General features: G+C 29.2%; 2 protein-coding genes across 2 annotated transcripts in view; both read right to left on the reverse strand.

Moving 5' to 3' along the window:
* The window catches only part of LOC107169407 (uncharacterized), a 110154-nt gene that overhangs the window by 10272 nt on the left and 78230 nt on the right, over positions 1-21652 (reverse strand). Inside the window, exon 2 of the mRNA XM_089216787.1 lies at positions 16184-16533. Coding sequence (XP_089072913.1) covers positions 16184-16533 — 350 coding nt within the window. The remainder of the gene's footprint in view (positions 1-16183; positions 16534-21652) is intronic.
* On the reverse strand, positions 18128-21327 carry LOC107170520 (zinc finger MYM-type protein 1-like). The gene is made up of 2 exons (XM_089217608.1): positions 20728-21327; positions 18128-20536 (listed from the first exon to the last, which is right to left on the reverse strand). Exons 1-2 carry the CDS (start codon positions 20870-20872, stop codon positions 18342-18344), a joined length of 2340 nt encoding a protein of 779 aa, XP_089073734.1. The 5' UTR covers positions 20873-21327; the 3' UTR covers positions 18128-18341.

Raw genomic sequence — 21652 nt, forward strand, 5'->3', positions numbered from 1 at the left:
GTAACAGTGCAGGTATCGGTGGGGCATTTACCAAAATGCCGGCAACGCTTTCCCACGAGTATTTAATAACCAAGCTGATGGAATATCAATTCTATATTATCTGTAGTTTATTCAAACACAAATTCGTCCGCACGGATCCAAACTGCATAAAGCAAAAGCTCTAAATTCATTCAAAATGTCCGCTTAAAATCATAAAGGTTGTGTGTAAGCGCACAGCAGGATTGTAACATACAAAATAACATTCGAAATTGTTATCGAAAGTGAATTATATTAAGGAAAAAATATTATACGATTTGCGTAATACACTTTGTCTTGCTTCGGTTGTGTACTTATAAAATACATGTATATAAATACGAGTAGGTAATTGGTAAACCTTAGTGATCGCTTAATTATTTTGTTTTATAAAATATGCAAAATGCATAAAATTGTGAGAAACAATCAGGAACAATGCAGTTGGTATATTCACCACAAACACAGATTACATTTTTAAAGGTAAACGAGAAGGAAAACATAATATGTGTAATTAGTACTGCAGTACAGTGAATTAAGTTGTATATAATAAAGTATTTAAGTGTAGTAGGTAAGTGATTTTCAACGTGCATAATATAATGTGTGGCGGTGGTGTAAAATGTAAAAGCATGAAATAATATTAAACTGGAGTATTATAAGTATTGTCGGATTGTTCCAAGGTTCAACAAAATATATGCGTATGTTGTGCACGATGCAGAGAGAACAATATGTTCCTACAATTTTAACATTCCTATAATATTGCATATTAATAGGTATGTTATACCTATATAATTTAGTATCGATGTAATTTTATTTTGTTGCAACCAAATAGCAATTATAGCTAATCGAATCTTATCTAAATATTTATTATTGTGTTCTATCGCGGTCGGTCGTTGTTTCAAACTAATGTTTGTATATGAAAAAACACCACTGATGAATCGACAATTGCAAATAAACTGATACAACAAAAAATAAATTTGAAACGAATTCGCGTCGATGCCGATGTAGGTACGTATATGTGTAAGCCGAATTTTGACAGCAATCTATACGATGATTTCTGTTTTACATTCATACATGTCTCTATCAGACTTTAAAGATTCGCCTTCGAAAATTCATTCAGAAGATTTGCATTTAAGAATTATAGTTGATTTAATTTGAAAAAAGCGGGTAAATGTGTATCATTCTGCTGTACAGTACAAATGGGTCACTACATTGAATTTTAATTCAATGATAATATGCTCTTAGGATTGTACACGAAAAACGATTCTGAGCGGATATCTACATAGACACACATATGTGTAAAATCAATACATCGCTTCATTCAGAATCAAAAAATTATTTCATATATATGTATAATGAAACGGGTAAGATATTATGAGTGACCTTGAATTTTCAATCATACTAAAAACTACAGAACATATTTTACAAAATAATACGTAGGTACCTATACTCAAATCATATCTAAAATTTATGTAGTTGTATTCAATTTTTGAGATTATCAAAGAATCACTGTAAGAAAATTATGATAATATTATAATGAAAATTGGTTCAAAATATATTCTTCGAACTTAATATCCAAAATTTTAATAAATTCATTCTATTAATGACCAGTAATTTTCCTTCTTTCTTCCTTTCTATATGCAATTATCTCTAAAAATACTCTGTTTATTAAGTCTATTACCTGCAGCTGTAATAATTCCTTAATTAATATAACGCTTTGTATGAAGATTTTCATATGAAAACAATTTTTTTTATATTTCATATTCCGTAACAAAATATTTTTTGGAGTATTTCGATATATACAATTTAAATTTCGTATGAGTATTTAATAATTTATAACTATAATTTTGTAAATAAGGGTAGAATAGCGGACCAACATTTTGAGTGAGACTAGTTTGCCATTCCATTCAGCATATCAGCAGAAATTTAAAATACTTAAACATTTATAACTTATTAAATATATTTGTTCAAAATTCAATTTTTATTCATTCAAATACCCCAAAAAATATTCTGCTTTTAACTACGAATTTAAAATGTATTAAAAAATCAAAGAACTTAAAAATGTACAACAATAAAAATATATGAACTTTTTGAAATTTTTTATTGTTTGATAAATGAACCACCAAGTAAGTAAGTATGCTGCATGGAGACCTGTGTTTCCATTATAAAACTTAGCGTTATCATTATACGGTTATGTAAAACCGGAACAATTGTGCAGGTAAAAAGCCACGTCTGAATAATATAATATACGTTTACATTAGAAACGTAATTTTTTAATATGGGTATGTATGTGACAACATTTCACAGACACGACGCGTTAAATATATAAATAATAATATATGCACACGTATTTGCATGTACTTAAGCGGCGTCTGTCGACTACAATAATAAATAATAATAAAAATAAAATCTGTTCTATAAAACTCGTCGACGTGTTGTCGTCGACCGTCGTACGACTGCAAAAGCGAAACTTCCGACTCATGCCTACGTTTTCCGCGATATCTACACAATATATTGTATTAAAGAGGGAGTATCAGGGGACTTAAAAGTGTCTATGGGAGTGGTTTTTATTACCCAGTTTACACTTAGAGGTTTGACGAATTTACAAAACAAACACAATATATTACGATGGATTTATCATCAATAAATACCTACGAATAGCAGGAAAGACAATACGAAATGGAAAAAAATTATTGTAAAGAAATTGCAATATCACAGCATTAGTTGTAGCAGGTATATAATAATTCTTAAGTACATATATATTAAATAGCACTTTGTATTGAACAATTTTTTTTTTATTCCGTCCTTGTATTTATAAAAATGTTCCCCTTTTCAGAACTTTGATGATAATTGTTCTATATGCGAGTATGATGATGCTAAGCAAACTTAATGATAATCAATGAAAACAATAATAACATTCATTTAGCGTGGACTATGTTCTTATAAAGTATAAAAACTGATAATCATCAAATTATAATTAACGTCTGTGTATTTTTCGTGATTAATAAAATAATCGACTATATCTACTTTTTTCTGGCAGGTATAAAGTAAGTACATTTAGTTAAAATCGCTTTAAAAATAAATTGTTCTGAATCAAATTAAATCGCAACAAAGAATAGCTCTTATAAAGGCCCATGGTACATGCGATACACACAACTCCACAACGACACTACAGGAATTCATCGGTACCTACCCACATAGATTAAGGAACAATTTAAAAAAAGGCGGGTAAGTCGTGGATGTCGCTCTGCTGGGGCGGTTTCATTTTCCTCCAAAAACGAGATACCATTTTCCTCCACAAAAAAAAGGGTTGTTTTCCATTTTCCTCCACATTATTTTCGACTAAATTTGTGTCTATTTTTCTCCAATATTTTAGCAAATATTTTTGTTGTAGTATTAGTGTATTGCGTTCTGTTTTATAAATATAGAGTAAAGCTAGGATCACATTTTGCGCTTATCGGTTAATGATTACACCCTGGTATCGGCTATCTAATAAAGATACGTACATACTCCATACGGGCATATATACGTATAAACTTATATATTGTTATATTGTGTATCAGTAAAGTTGTCACTGATTATTATGATTACACACATTGAGTGAGACAGACACACCGAGAATGTATACGATATACTCGCATCAATAAGACTATATTTTTAGTAGCGAGCTGTACGTCGACTAGTCACTATATATAGTTCTTTTGTTTCATATTACATTTATTTTAATTTAAAAATGTCTGAAAAAGCGACGTTTATTGAAAGTTCTCGTGGATTTTTTTTTCTATGCTATAAATAAATTATTTATATTACCTACTTTATTATTTATTGGAGGAAAACGGTATCTCGTTTTTGGAGGAAAATGGATACGGCCCTCTGCTGTACAGTAGGTTACAGGTGGGTTATTGTAATGGATGGAATTAAATTTGAATCCAATGATATTATATCATTGTATACGAAAAACGATACCGAGCGAAGACGGTTTATCTGTCTAGGATATATTATAGATTATTAAAAATTTTCAAATCTTAGATTTAAAAAGAAAAAATTTTATGGATTTCTAGTTTAAAATAATTTGCGAATTTTCGTGATTTTTACGTATTTTGTCAAAATTCAAACTTTGAATGCTTGTAAAAAAAAATTGTCCCAACATATTTCTTTTATTTTTCAACTGCTATTGTAAAAATATATTTTGAGCCTTGTATTAAATTTTCAAATAATAGATATTAAAGGAAAATATTTTATGAATTTCTAGCATACAATAATTTACGAATTTTCGTGATTTTTACATAATATGTTGTCAAAATTCAAACTTTGAATGCTTATAAAAAAAATTGTGACTATGTATTTCTTTTATTTTTCAACTGCTATTGTAAAAATATGTTAGGAGCCTTGTATTAAATTTTCAAACCTTAGAATTAAAAAGAAAAACTTTTATGAATTTCTGTCTAAGATAATTTGAACATTGCCGTAATTTTTACGTATTTTGTCAAAATTTGAACTTTAAATGCTTATAAAAAAAATTGTGCATAGGTATTTTAAATATTTTTTAACTGCTATTGTTATAATATGTTAGAAGCCTTGTATTAAATTTTCAAGCTTTTCTACCGAACACATAAGTTTTTATCGATATTTATAGAAAAAAAAACTAAAAAATTTGAAAAATTAAAATGCCAGTAAACAGCTCAAAACAAATCTAAATATTTTGAAAATTTTATCAAATATAGAAAATGCCTACATAAACATTCAGTGAAAATTTCAAGTATCTGCGGTCATTTGTTTTAGAGTTACACCAAAATAAAGAAATCGCTAAAAGTGAAAATCCAATGATGGAAAAATTTAAATTTCAAATGCTCATAAAAATTATATTTGAATTTCCGGTGGACTTTTTATTTTTGATAAAGATTGAAAAACTTTTAAGGAATCTTATATTAAATTTTCAAATCTTAGATTCAAAAAGAAAATTTTTTATGAATTTCTAGCTTAAAATATTTTGTGATTTTTACGTATTTTGTCAAAATTCAAATTTTGAATGCTTATAAAAAACAATTGTGACTATGAATTTTTTTTATTTTTCAACTGCTATTGTAACAATAGGTTAAGAGCCTTGTATTAAATTTTCAAGCTTTTCTGCCTAACAAATAAATTTTTTTCGATATTAATTTAAAAAAAACTAATAATGATCGAAAATTTCAAATGCATATGAATAGTTCAACTTTAGTCGAAAATTTTTGAAAATTGTATGGTGGATAGAATATACTTATATAAACATTCGGTGAAAATTTCATGTATCTATGGTCATTTGTTTTAAAATTACATAAAAAACCAAAATCGATTTTGTCGAAAAATGAGTGTGCGTAAAATTTCCCGTTTTTCCCTAAATTTTTAGTTTGTTTTTCTCGATTATTTAGAAAAGTATTAAGAATTTTTTTTACTTTTGACCCCCCAAAATACCAACTAGATTCACTTTCTGATCGAACGAGGTACTGAAGTCAAAAATCGAAGCACTTTTACTGCCCCAAAACGTGATGACAGACACACAAAAAAAAAACACATCATGGTAAAATCAATACATTCATCACTCCGCCCAGAATCTAAAATTCATTCGAAATTAAAAACAATAAAAGGAGCCCTTCACTCCAAAATTCAAAAAAGAACCAAAAACCATAGACTAAAGCAACGACTCTCATAAGATGTGTTGCTATCTCCAGAATCATCATCATAATCTTCATCATCGTTGTTATCATCAGAATAACTTATAATTTAAAAACATTTTGCTCTATTATGCCTACCTAATTATGTAATTCAGTGTATAATATAAATGTAAACAAAAATAATTGTAAAAACAAATATTATGTTGAAACTATTAAAATGTAATAAATGAAAAAAAACCGCAACAAAATAGCTTTTTTGTAAAATGCATTCGTTCATTTATAAAATACTTCTGTCCTGTTCATTTGTATACATTATACATGCAATCCTATATACACATTCCTTATTCAATTATTCGAATGTGGATTTTGTGTTTTTCCGCAAGAAGTAAATACCTATATATTAGTAGGTTCCTACACACATAATATGTTTAAAGTAGAAATATATTCACTCAGCTGGTATAGATATATAAATAATACATATTATGTGAGTCGTGTGAATAATACGAGTTGAATAATATTTATTTCACAACGCACGCGATTCGTAAATAATATTTTAATGATATATTATATCGTGTACGATATTCGATTTAATTAATTTTTTCCAAACACCTCTCCCTCGGCAATGGTTATCGACGTCTAATGTCAAGGTCGGAAAGAACAAAAAAAAATAAAAATAAAAATGATCTAAATCCGTATAGAACCTGTGCTACCGACAGCGGCGGCGGCGATCTATGCGGCATGATATTATAAATGTATATCATTATATTATTACAATTATTATTATTGTTAATGTTGTTACGAACTGGCGACTGAGGATAATATATTTCATTTATATGGTTTAACGCATATTATTCGCTACAATATATCAGTATATATCCTGTTGGAAAAATAAATACCTACAGGTACAACATGTACCCTGTGCTCTGTATTTACGAGCGTAAAAAAAGAATTTGAAAAAAAATCGAAAACATTAATTCTGTGGTATGATGGCAGAAGCTGATATGTCGTTTTTTGTTGATTTTTGGATTATCATGTAAATAGTTGATAAATAATGTGTTTCAAATGGTGGCAAAGTATATGTATTTTATGTGTGTAGCGCCATCTATGAGCAAAGACCAAAACTGATAAGTCATTATTTGAAAATATAGATGATGGCAAATCTTGATATGTCAAAAACAAAAACTGATAAGTCATTATTTAAAAATAAACATGATGGCAAACCTTGATATGTCTCATGACATAATAATAGTTTATGTGAGCTACACATCCCTATATCATGATATGTTTTATCTTTATATTCTTTAAGACATTATTCTTATATTTTTAAATTTGTATAGTTTGATGTTTACTACTACTACTAATATAATTATTTGTTAGCTGGTTTTAGCTGTGTTAGTTTATTCTGTGGTGTTACTTTTCTTACAATGTTTAACTCTAGATCATCTTTTTTTAAATCTTTAAAAAGTGTACAAACAAAAAAAACTAATGTAAACCCTGAAGTAAGTACAGCATAAATGAATCTATTTTAGTATTTTATAGTATAAATGAATGTTAACAGTTAACATTATTAATAATGTAATAATATTACAATATTATTGTAGAGATATTCCACTAGAAAAAAAGTAAAGCCAGTATATTATAAAAATGATCATCACAAAGTGCATGAATGGCTCAATTCCACACAAAACGAATTTCATCAGGTAAAATACAATTAATGCTGTTTTTTCATTTATTTGTAATAAGTTGTATTAACATTTTTTTTAGAATAATTCATTACTAATTAATAGTAGTTCTGATGAGGATAATGATGATGATGTTTTGGACAAAACATATAACATCAATACAGAGCTGATTTGCTCAGATTCAGAATCTGAACCTGGTACTGTTTATTTTATATAATAATATAAATAAATATTAATTATGCTGTATAAAATATTTTATTTTACCTCTAATTTTATTTAATTTTAGTATGTCATAATACAAATGAATTTGAAGTACACGATGACACAGTATCTCCTGAAGAAGTAGCCCTTTCTAATTCAGGTAAATATGATAAAATAGTATTAAAATATTTTTTCAAAAGTATATTATACTTTATAAAATATTTTTTCTTTATATTATTATAATTATTTATTTTTTACTATAAGATATTAATAACAGTCCCAAATCTGTAACTTTCAATAAAATTGATGATGACAATATTATTATAATATCTCCTGAAGATATACCAGCAGTTTTTAATTTAGGTAAATACATAATAATAAACTTTTTGAAAATAGATATTATATTAATTTGCCCAATAATATAACCCATATTATCACCTACTCTGACACATGTGAAGGACAAAACAGAAATATTAACATGGCTGCTATGTTAAATCTAGTTGCTGCAAGTTCTTCAACGTTGCAAATAATTGACCAAAAATTTTTACTGCCAGGCCACACTCACTTGGAGTGTGATGTAGATCATGCGAAAATAGAAAGAGCGAAAAAATTTTCTGACATTCCTATAATGATACCAAGAGATTGGTATCAATTTGTTAGAACAGTAAAAGGAAAGAAACCATTTAAAGTAGTTGAAATGAAACAAGAGCAGTTTTTTTCATTTTCAAATTTAGTAAGCACTTCACTGACTAAAAAAACAGTAGATACTGATGGGAATAAAGTAAATTGGTTTCATATAAGGTGGATTCGATATGAAAAAGTTTATGGTGAGTTGCAGTTTAAGTATAGCCTCGATCCAGAAGAACCATTTAGAGTGTTAGATCTTACACAACGTGGTAAAAGAGGAAGGCCAAAAAATATAACATCATTATATTCAATAGCGTTAACCAATTGTTATAAAAGTCCTTTACCTATCAACCCCCCAAAAAAAAAAGATTTGTTAAGTTTATTGCCGCTGATACATGAAGACTGCCATAGCTTCTACCAAAACTTAAAAACGTCCAAAGAAGCTGCTGAACTGCCTTCAATCAATAGTGATTTTTCATCAGATGAAGGCTAAAATTATAATAATATATTATGTACTAATTAAAACCATAAGTTGTTTTATTTTTTACTTTTATTGTATTTTATTTAAAATTTTTAACTAATTGTTATTTTGTTAAGTTTTATAAAAGGCTAATTTCATTTTTTTTATTTATTGACCAAGAGTTAAAAGATCAATTTTATGTTTTTACATTTATTTAATGAACTTTGTTGTTTTATTCTAAAATTGTTTTGAATGCTATAATGCTGTGTTTTAAAAAAAGTTACTTTTATAATTTTTATTTTGTTGATATGTTGAAAATTTAAAAAAATAAATGTTGGCAAAAAATGATATGTCTTTATTTTCTACTTAAAAACTTTTTGAAAAATAATTTATTTATTATAGTGTAATAATTTAATTCATGAAAGGTTATTGATTACAATGATACATGAATAAAGGCATTTCACATCAAATTGTATTTTTTATTCCATTCTAAACCTTTAAACTCGTTTTTCCGAAAGTTTAAAAAATGTACATATCAGCTTCTGCCGTCATACCACAGAATTGTACTCTTTTAATAATATACGGGTATTTTATTTAGCGAACAAAGAAAACAACAGTATTTCATGTAATTTAGTGAGTTTAGCGACTACGACGCAAATACCGCAGAATCGGTTAAATCATAAAAATATTAATATTTATGATATCTTCTTTAAACAACCATTTACATGCACGTTTTACATAATAATAATATATACAAAAATAATATCTAACCTAACGCTGTATACATAATATTATAATATGAGTAATACACACACCACCAACCACGCCGTCACGTTTGTTTTATTGCCAACGGCGAAATGTGATACTTTTATTCATCATTTTCGATAATTATTATCAATTTACAAATGATTAAACTTAACCTAGGTATGGTATCTATTTAAAAATGTGTTGATGTCGACTGTAACAAAATACCACACGCAAGCAGAATAAATTATTGATAAATTGTTATTAATCTATTATTATATAATCACAAAATGAACTAAGTTTGAAGACCATTTTATGTGGAAGACTATAATAATAATAATAATATATCTAGGTATACCTACCTAGGTATAATAGATTATGTGTTGGTGTATATAATACGGAAATAATATTTTTTGTTTTTGCTTCAGTTACAAATCATCGAGCGAATATTTCATTACCCATCTATCGGGTACCAATAATTACCAACTAGAAGCCACAGTACATTATTTTCCAGCAGACGCGGTTGAACGATATCATTTTATACCATTGTGTGGTCGTCAACCTATGGTACGCGTACTATACTTACCACTTAAGTGGTATACGGAAAGCTTAAGATGGTAAGTGGAGGAAACCTCGTTTTTATAAAAATAATAGTTAAGTTATGGTATAGAAATGGATTATACACATCAAATAACAATTTACTATGACTAAAATAATATAGATACAGTAAAACCTCTCTATAACGGATCATCTATTACACGAAATCCTCCGTATAACAGAAAATGTCAATACTCCAAGTGCAAATAAACTCTTAATAACGGGAAAATGTTTGGTCCCATGCGATTTCGTTACAGAGAGGTTTCACTGTAATACATTTTTTTTAGGTCAAACACAATGCCACAGTTTTTAACGTCAAATCATACATAGTCATTACTGAATTAAGACGGTCTTCTTAAACCAATGTAAGTTCATAAAGCAAAAATCTTCAATGATAAAACGCTCGACTCTTTTTAGTCACACCTGTAACGCCTAAATTTATGATAAAAACTTTAAATATTAGACTTTATTTTTAAGAAAATTTCCCGCTGATAAGAAATCGACAGCACACAGTGGAAATTATGAATAAAAAATCCAAATGATGATTGTTTCGATTTTTTAGCATACCAAAAAACGAATGAACATTATTAAAACGAACACAATAATAATGATATTTGCTCGCGTGTCGCGTGTCATCCGTTCGATAGCAAACAGTCTACACACCAACACAAAATATAAACATAATAATATTATACATACAGGTACAATCGTACATTAATTAAAATGTTATTTTAATGAGTTGTTTCCCGAAATCCGTGCTGCGGGTGTATATTGTTTTGATATAAGCGGGTGTGACGATGTTTTAAAATTATTATTATTTTTATTTTTATTCTCACCATTTTCACCACGGTGGACACCCCGTGAAAATTGATTTGAGATAATAATAAGTTTACAGTCATCGTGTATGGGGAATACAGGCGTACAGCACAAATCGCAACCAATGGTAGTGATGGTCTCTGTCCCCCCAATTTCAACATTTGAATTACCTAATTTAAAATAAGTATGACAATTATGCTATTTTAGTATAAATTTCTAATTGCGCATTTTTTTAAAAAAAGTTCTAAAGATGTCTTTTAATAAACAATCTAAAAAAAATTCAAGTTTACTATTTATTTATTCAAAATTTACACAAGTTCAATGTTATAAATAACTCTTCCAGCGCTAGTGCATAAATATCGTTTGGAAAATCCACGATTCCAGAGGTTCTTCAGACCTTAGCTTTAAAAAAAGTACGACAAAAACTATAAATTTTGATGAATTTATCGGTTTATTGAATTATAAAAGTCAAGAAAAAAATTACTTAACAGTTATTTTTATACTTTTATTATTGGATTTTTATAAACGTTATATTCTTATATTAATCTTTCTTTACACATAATTTAATGTTTGTTTTTCAGTCTAAAACGTGGTGAATAACCCAGAACCCTTCTTTTGTTCATCGTTAAATTTGTACGCTGGGGCATACGTAAGCTGCGCCCAAATGACCTTATTTTGTAAACTGCGCCCGAATTTTTATCTATGTTGAAGAGGTATAGTGTAAACTGCGCCCGACTTATTAACTTATTAAAGTTTCTATGTTTTTCTATGTACTTTTTCAAGTATATCACAGACATTTTATTTTCGTCAAGAAATACCAAAACATTATTGAATATCTACATTGCAGTAATACGATAGTAAATTGATGGTTATCACTACTTCCGGCATAGTTCTGTTAGTACCTATCGTATTCATTTTAATCAGTAAAGTCACGATGGCCGAACATAGAACAATTAAAAGAAATTCAAATAGAAATATACATTAAACTAAATAGTATAAATGAACCGTTTAAATTCCAAAACTAAAACAAAAAAAAAAAAAAACGTGAAAATTTAGACAATTTATTTTATATAAATAGTAGTCAAATTCCAATTGATGAATATGTATCCACCATATGTTATTGTTTGTAATATTTAGAATTATTTAAATTTTTAAAATTATATTTTTTTTAATTCCTAATATCTTATAACAACGTGACGTTATTTGTAATATTTGTATTTATTTTGCTTTTTAATATTATATTATATTTTTAATTATTCATATTATGTATGGCTGTAACGAATTAATTATATTACCTGTAATTTTACCGGGGCGCAGTTTACATGTCACCTTTTTACTCTTGATAAAAACTCGGGCGCAGATTCATGTGTGATTTTGTGTTTACCTGAATATTGGGCGCAGTTTACAATCGCCGGTACGCTGAGCCCTTACAATCCTAGTTGCGCCACTGATTACAATATATATGCAATAAATAATAATAATATGTATATTAAAATTTCAATCACGACGTTTTCCAAGCAAACGGCGGACCGTAATTGCGCGTTGTCGGCTTCAGAACTATGCACTCGGGGGGAGAGTCGAAATGATAAAAGAAAAAAAAATATTTCCACCGGAGGTCGTTTGTTTATATATTTATTTATTATAGGTGTATATACCTACGTATATTATTATACACATATTATACTTATACGAAAGGATACGATTTATAGCGCATACCTATATTATATATTATTACCTATATTGGTAAGCTACCGGCCGGTCGGTCGCCGACACTTGCATTTATAATAATATTATAATATGTATCTATACATGTAGACCACCACCTCCACCACATCCAACACCCGCCCGTCAACAGCTGCTGGTCTAATATATTATTCGCGGTCGAAGTGTACACATACTTTATAATAATATACCTCCACATTATAATACACTGTATACATAATATATTGTACCTAATACGCGTTATTATAAAGTACAGATCGTTGAAATTTCACTGCTGGCGCGACCCCGTACACCGCAGGATAATGTTGTGTGTATGTGTATAGTTTTTCGTATTATAATAATAATAATTATAAAATGCATGCCATTAAAACGGAATCGCGTATTATACGACCGACGATTATTATAATGACGAACGACCAACCGATCGGATCGATATTATCTCCAGCAGCAGCAGAAACCGGTAGCAGCGGTGAATTTTATCGAATAAGACCTGCAGATTTATTCATGATGTCATGTTTGCGTGTGAGTATGTGTGTGTGTGTGTAGGCACCAGATTGCAAGTAAATTGCGCTATCTCGGTGTCGAATCGTCCGATTGCGAACAACTGTACTACGGCTGCCAATAACCGTATAATATTATTATATAAATTAGACAGCTCGGCGACAGACGGATGATGCGTTTACATATTATATTACTATAGCTGTATACCTACATTTCATACACGTATTGAATTTCATTGGCGTTATTAGTCATATACCATATCTATATACATAATATATATAATATACGTGTTTTAGTTATCGCAGTGTTTGTTGTAGGTTGAACAATATTATTCACCATCTCTCGAGTCGTAAATTTTTTGTAATATCACCCGATGGTATAACGACTAGTGGATACGTAAATTCTAGGAAAAGGAAATTTAAATTTGAAAATTGTCAGGGATATTCCCAAAAATGGGATTTTATAAAAAAAATTACAATTTTTATACACAACATTTTTCAAATGTTTCACTATGTGATTTAATTATAACAAGTAAATAGGTGATAAGGTAATAAGGCGAATAAATCCGAAATATACATTGTTCCCTGCAATGTTTCATGAGGAATATTTCTCGGAGATCTCTAGGGAATTCCTGGAGTATCATTAACAACACTGTAATGAGATATGGCAGGTACAAGAAAAACCGCTTTCCACACTTAACTTACATTCAGAATAGCGCAGACATGTAAATGATCCCGATTTACGTCACTTAAGTAAATAGGTACCTATATAAAATAGAGAACGGTATATTTGGGCCAGATCAATTTGTATAAGCTTTTTACGATTCTTATCATTGTTTCAATAATTTTTATATTCTAGAAAGTTAGTGCGAAAGTTATAAAAATTGAAAAAAGTTATAGGTAATTAAAAAAGCTATCGACAAAAGCAGAAAACTTAGATTTTTTGTTAAATAGTATCTTATAAACATATGTAATCACTCGAAAATGAAACATTAATTTAATTGCACTCAGTCTAACCAGCTGATGTCATCGATCATACGTGTAAACTATTACAATTTTTATTTTAACTTTTTTAAAACATAGAACGATAATAATAATAATAATAATAATAGAATATAAGATATAATAGAAACATTTAATCGACTAAACTGAGCCTACGTATTCATGACTAAGTGCAGTTTCGTTATAATTATAGGTGCTAAATGCAGTTCGACATCATCTGTTCGAAGGCGAAGATTCCCATACGATAATTTCACTATTCCCACCCTAATGAGTCGTTTAAAAACCATGTATTTTTCCATATCACCAACTTTTTTCTTAGTAAACCTCCACTTCAATTATGAAACTAAACCCGTTTGCCGGAAAAATGAATTTGCAAATAATTTTGAAAATGTTTGAATAAATTGCATTGCACAACTGGTAAATAAACTTTAAGACTTCAGTATCGCGTTGTTATCGATTATTTGAATAGAATATTAATAAATAATAACATGAATAAATAGTAATCATCTTAATAACATCAGCACCGTCACCAGGTTCAAAGATAAAGTATTAAATTATACAATTGCAAATAATATTCCATTAGTAACCGCTCGCCCACGCAACTATATATACACATATTATTATAATAACCTCATCTTACACGCGCGTGGGACCCCGGCCATAGTCCACCGGCTGTGGCAGTTTGTTAGCGACGTCCGCCGTCACACCTTGCTCGCCCGACACGCCTCGAGAAACATATTATAGCGCTTAGAAAAAACGAGGTATCAAATACCTATTTACTATTATTTGTTATGTACAATATGTGATTGTTTTCGGATTTCCACATCGCCGCCGCCACCGTAAATCTCTTATATTCGGAGTGAACAATATTGTAATCGCACAATGGATCGTATACCTATAGTTTCCAAAATGTTGTCGATTACTACAATGTTTCATACAATCAGCATGAGAGAGATAGATAGGTTAATTCTAGCGCATTAGAAATATTATAATATCAAAATAACTAAAAATGAAATCGAACCTATATAATGGTGTACCTATCTGGATTCTAGACTAAGGTTTAAAATTTGGTTCTGTAACATTAAAAATCTAGTGTTATATTTAGGGGATTATATTACAATATCGTGTATAGCACAGTGTCACAGTTATATAGTATATCACGACGGGCCTCTTATCATCGAGTTTACTTGCGATAACCAGGTAACAGAATCAAGAAAAAAAGTTTTCAGACTGTCCCAGAAAAAAAATTTAATTTTGAAAATTCTCTGTAATATTCCCAAGACTGGGAGTTTATAAGGAAGATCATAATTTTTATGTATCATATTTTTCAAATGTTTCAGTGTCTTATTTAATTTTAACAAGTATATAATAAAAATTATACACTTAAACGTCAGTCGTCAGTGTAAAGATTAGATTCGAAATATTCCTTATTCCCTGCAGATACGATAAACAACTTAAATAGTTTTCTGTTTGAAAATGTGCATATATTATTATATTATATTGAACACATCTGATGGATAAAACAATTGTACACCGATATTACATTTAAATTAATAAATTACATTATAATATATTTAAAATAGGTAGGTAATATGCGTGCCTTGACAACCAATATAGGTATTACTATTAAGAAATAAATATATAAAATAATGGACTACCATTATTTGTGTTCGAGTTCAGTGTTCGTACTTGGTGTGCCTGTACTTCATAGGAACTTTTTCAAAGAAATATATATATATATATGCATTCCATTGAACAAAATAAAATAAATTGTCAACCATGTCGGAAAGAGTACAATATTATGTACGTCGTTAAATTTGTTAACCGAGGGGGAAGTGCATTGTGAAAGCAGTACCACACCGGCTAGTATAGTGTTATAGGCTCGATTAGAGAAACATGTTGACCAAACCTGAAAGATCTTACAATGTAACAATAAATATAATCTAGATATTATTCCTTTTTTTTCATTTTGATTTATCAACTCTGTATGTTTACAGACAGCCAGACAGCGTGACTGTTGTTTTCTTCGGACAGGGGTTTTGATAATAATAATAATAATAATAATATAATTTTAATAGGTAGTTAAGGTTTTTTCTCAAACACGTATAAATAGGTCTTGTCATAATATTGTAATTTAATAAATTATAATAGGTTATTTATTATGATAAGTACCTGCTGTAGTACGACTTGTCCGTGGCATAGCTCGTCATCATGGCGTCCGGCGGTACGGGGTCGTTGGTACCGCTGTGTTGGTCGGCCACATAGTTGATCAACATGTCCAGGTCGATGAATTCCTCGTAGGCAACAGGGTCCGGAGGTGGAGGCAGATGCTGATGGTGCTGTGCGTCGTCGAGTGGATGGTTGCTGACGTCGGTTGCCATCGGGTCGCATCGTCTGTGGCTGTCCGTTGACGGGACCAATCCGGGGACAGTGCCCGATCCGCACATGTACACAGGCGAAGCTTGTGGTCCCGTCGGGTTGCCCAGCCAGGAGATAGTATCCTGCCACACTTGCCAGTCATCCTGCGAAAAAAAAATTGAATGAAATTATGAAAATCAGTCCGCTGTGATGAGTTGTGAGATTAAACCCTTTTTATAATACTATTATGTAACATTGGTAAATTATCCAAATATCCAAATGATAAAGTAGTAATCTAGATACAAAGTGTTCGACGAATTCCATAGTTGTTGGAATCGAGTATAGAACTATTTTCATGACTTAAGTAGGCATTTCACTTATTAAATTATAATAATGAATAAATGTGTATGTAAGGATATTTCTAACTATTCTAAGATATAAAATTATTAATCATGACTTCAACTCATGTAATATATCTGATATGAGTGATTACAAACAACACCTAACATCGAACAACAAAATACCAAGTTTAAACTTTAAAGCATAATAGGCACCTAAGGAATTTTTTTATATTATAATATACATCACAATAGGTAGTTTTTTTAATGTAGCATTTTCAATCGTTATTTTTTATACTTTCAGACTTCAGTGAGCTCACTTTATATGCATCATAATTTTATTTATAAATTGGAATACTATTGTAAGTAAATCCCGAAAATAACACAACGCACGATTTGAATATATTATATATTATTATATGCGTAGGAGTACTTAAACAGCACGCATAAAGTACAATAATATAATAGATGGGGGTCTGAAATTATGTACAAACTATTATGATTTTGGCACACTCTTGGTGTGAAAGTTTGCTTTTTCTTTTGACATAATATGGTTCGGTCGTACATCTTGTTCGAATCTGTACATGATCACCTATTATAATACGTATTATATTATGTTGTGCAGTGTTCTTAACACTCGCGAATGCCGGCCCTGAATATAAATTGAACGAGTTTGAAATATTTTAAAGAAATTTCATTGTTTATTATAATAAACTCGAAACTAGTTATTACAGATATTCAATTTAATACAACTAACCCGATCCGAAATTATTAGCATAATTGGCGAACAATGTAGTAAGTAATAATTTTATACTGTAATATAGGTACGTGCTATAATTCTGTAGGTATAGGTAGGTAATTACTTATTTATTATTTAAGTTATCAAACGCACCTATCCAGGAACTTCGTGTCAATTATCAATTATCATCATACATGTTTCACTACTACAGTATAGCAGTTAAAAATATTAAATAATTAAGACACACGGTTTTACAATAAATATAAAATAAAAAAATTACTTTTTAAGTGTCAAGAAATACTTAAAATATTGCAATACAGGAATCAGGTTTGGTTTTGAAAATATATAGCTGAACGCATAAACTAATTGAGTAATTTTTTAATCAAACATCAAATTAGAATATTTTATTTTACCAACAATTTAATTAATTATTTTATTTACATTTAAGTTAATTTTTAGAATTATAATAATTAATAAATTCGAGACACGGTAGGTACTCTGCCCACAGTAAAATGTATAAATATAATCAATTTAATTTAAACGATATTATGCCTTTTAACTCTTAAAATGTATTTCTTATAATATCGTTAATTTTTGTTTTTAAGAGACATTTTTGTGACACCATTTTTAGTCATATTTCAATATTTATAATGCGTTAATGCGTATAATTAATATCAGTGGCGTAACTAGCAGCAAATTTTTGGGGTAGCGAACACTTTTATACATTTTTAACCTTTTTCCATTAGCACAAATAGGGGGCTATTTGGGCTAAAAAAAAAATTACATTATAATTTATTTATAAATTGTATTTATCATATCACATTTCAGTTTTAGTGACTAGTTTAAATAAATATTATAGGAACTCTTACAATACAAAAATTATTAAAAATAATTACTATTCTAAATCTATTTTTCGGTTTTTGTTCTTATTAAAAAGATTGATTATTTGTTCGTTGTTTACTTCTCTTTCTCTTTCGATGTATAATATAGCCATGTTAGAAAGACGTTCTTGACCGATAGTAGTTCTCAAGTAGTTTTTTAGTTTTTTTAAACAAGAAAATGACCTTTCACATGTAACGCTGCTAGTGGGAATGGTTAAAAAAATTTGTAACAATTCAACTATAATTGGGAAACCATTTTGAATATCTTTGTTTTTCAAATATAATATTCTATTTTCAATGTTATTTTCTTTGCCATAGCCTTTAAACATTTTGTTAAATATTTTTAATTCAGCAGTTAAGTCATCTTCATTTGGTCCATAGAATTTGCACACTTCTTGAATTGAAGATTGACTAGGGCTTTCATTTGTCAGTGTTTCCATCAATGAGTTTAATATGGAAAGATCATTTTCGTTGAATCTATCTTTGATTTCTTTCATGACAATATCCAAAACTGGAAAATAAATGGAGATCCGGTAATAGGACTTTTCATCATGAAACTCTGGAAAAACATGACCACCTCCAAGTTTTTTATAGGAAATCTTTCTATTACGAGGAAGTTTTGGTGGTAGAAATCCATTATTTTTTACCAAATCTTGCGAGGATTCCCAACATTTATTGAAACTTTCATCTGAACGTAAGTCTTGCAATGAGTCGTAAGTTTTGATTGACATTTCCTTAACAAGTGCATAGTTTATTGATGGTGACTGTAAATATTTAGAGAGTATGTTTGTTTGTTCAAGCACAGTTTTTAATAAAAACAAACAAAATATAAATTCAAAATGAAGTATGCAATTCAACAAATTGTTTGCTTCTGATCCATAATTCACATCATTATCAGAAATATTTTGTAGTGTTTGAACAATAACAGGCAAAGTGTTAATAACTGAATTGATTGCTTCAATGCGACAGTTCCACCTTGTATCGCTTAAAGATTTTAATTTAGTTTTTTGAGACATATTTATTGAACTTGTTGATAATATTTTTTCAAAAACACTATTTCTCTTTGATGATGCACCCATAAATGAATATAAAGTTTGTAGAGTTCCAAATGTATTTCTTACAAATGATGATTGTTTCGAAAGGTCTACAAGACATAAATTTAAAATATGTGCATAACAATGCACATAAATAGCAAATTTATTTTCCGATCGGATTCTAGCTTGGACACCTGTATATGAACCTCGCATAGATGCAGCACCATCGTAACACTGTCCTCTGATGTTTTGAATACTTAAATTATTTGTTTGTAAAAACTGTTTTATAAGATTTACTAACGTTTCACCATCAGTTTTATCGGTGCGATAAAAGCCCAAGAAAACTTCATGGGTAATAAATAGTTTTGAAACATATCGAATACATATGGCCACTTGCTCATGCTTAGCCAAGTCCTGTGTTTCATCAACCATAATACTAAAAAATTTGGAATCCTGGATATCTCTAATTATTGATTGTAAAACATCTTTCCCCATGTACTCTATAAACATATTTAAGTATGAAGGATTTACATATCTAAAACTTTTTTCTTTTTCAATAAAGTATTGTTTAATAATAGTATTATCTTTAGCTCTTAATTCCATAAGTTCCAAGAAATTACCTTTATTTAAAGAGTTATCATCTTCCCGATGACCCCTAACGGCAATACCTTGTCGACAACAGTACAATAAGCTATCTAATAGGCAATTAAAATATAATCTATTATTTTCAACTTCTATGCTATATTGTTTGTTTACTTGGACGGTCACATCACCAACAATTACAGTTGATTTCAGTCCAGCTATTTTTACTGTAGATTCTTTGTGAGGAATACTAGATTGATGTTTATTAAAACTTCTTATAGCTTTAGGCCAGTTTTTAAAGCCAACATTAACAAATGCTGGTTCAGTATGTTGACCCCTACATGCTTTGTTAGTTAGACTTGGAAACGCTCTACATGAATAACAGTAAACTGCCTGACTAGTAGGACTGTACTCTAACCATGGATATAAATCATACCAAGAGATAAGAAATGATCGGTTTTTGTTCACTTCAAACTTGATATCCTTTGGTTGAAATGGTCCTTTATTTTGTAGTACTTTTTCATAAGCTCTTTTAATGTCTGATGCTGGATCGTCTTCATGTATGACACTACATCCAGAATATGAAGCACATTCTAAAAAAAATATGTGTTGAAATTAATTATTGTTGAGAATCTAGAACATTTTATCATTTTATTCAATTAGTAAGTTAATAAAGTTAATTTAATTTTTACATTATTTTATAGTTTATATCTAATTAAAACTGCAACACAGTTTATATTTTAAAAATAACACCACACAAAAGACAATTTTTATAACTATTTACCTGGATCTGAATCTGGTAGTAGTGATGATTGCGTTAATTCCGATTTAAATCGTGTTCGTGGATTGTATGAACTACCTGTACTTTCAGTACTGTGATCCCTGTTGGCTTTTGTTTTAGAGCCAGAAAGCCATTTTAATAAGCTCATTTTGACGAAATACTAAGATTTGTCAAGTCAATAAAAATGATAAAAAGTTTTGAAGTAAAACCACAGTCCACGCTACAACAGTACTACAAATAATAATAACAAACCAAAATTCAAAATGATGAAACAATTTAAAATGTTAACAAGGATAAACCATTTTCTCGTTAGTCGTTATTGTAATGTTTTTGAATTATCATAGAATACAGATAATGAGATAACATAAAAATGTTCATGTTATCAATTGTTCTTTGCTACCAGTGCTACCACGACTGTCTGGGTTATATTTTGTAGTTATACTGTTATCACTTATCACTTATCAGTTACTCGGTGACATGAAAATTCACAACTAATTTTTTTTTTCATGATACGCTACGATCTATAATACGACGATTTTTTTTTATCAAATTATATAAATATTTTTGGGGTAGCAAAATGATACTCTTGCGACCCCATAATAATTTTGGGGGTCGCGACCGCTACCCCTCGCTACCCCATAGTTACGCCACTGATTAATATAGTTAGTGGTTTCTGCTTAATATTTCAGCAATCGGACTAAGGGTAGGGGACTTCATGTCTTGAAATACCTTACAACATATGTACCCTATGCATTATGTGCTAAACAAGATAAAATAATAGCGTTGAAAATGAATTATTCATCTTCATTAAATTATATTAAATATTTATTTTTAACTCAGTTTTTATTTTTTTACATGCCTATCGATATTATAAATATTTTATTTATTTTAAACCATATATTCTGGCAAGCGTTGATTATGCCGACGA

The sequence above is a fragment of the Diuraphis noxia genome, unplaced genomic scaffold, assembly GCF_037042655.1.
Source record: "Diuraphis noxia isolate RWA-SAM2 unplaced genomic scaffold, SU_Dnox_SAM2 contig0001, whole genome shotgun sequence".
NCBI lineage: Eukaryota > Metazoa > Arthropoda > Insecta > Hemiptera > Aphididae > Diuraphis > Diuraphis noxia.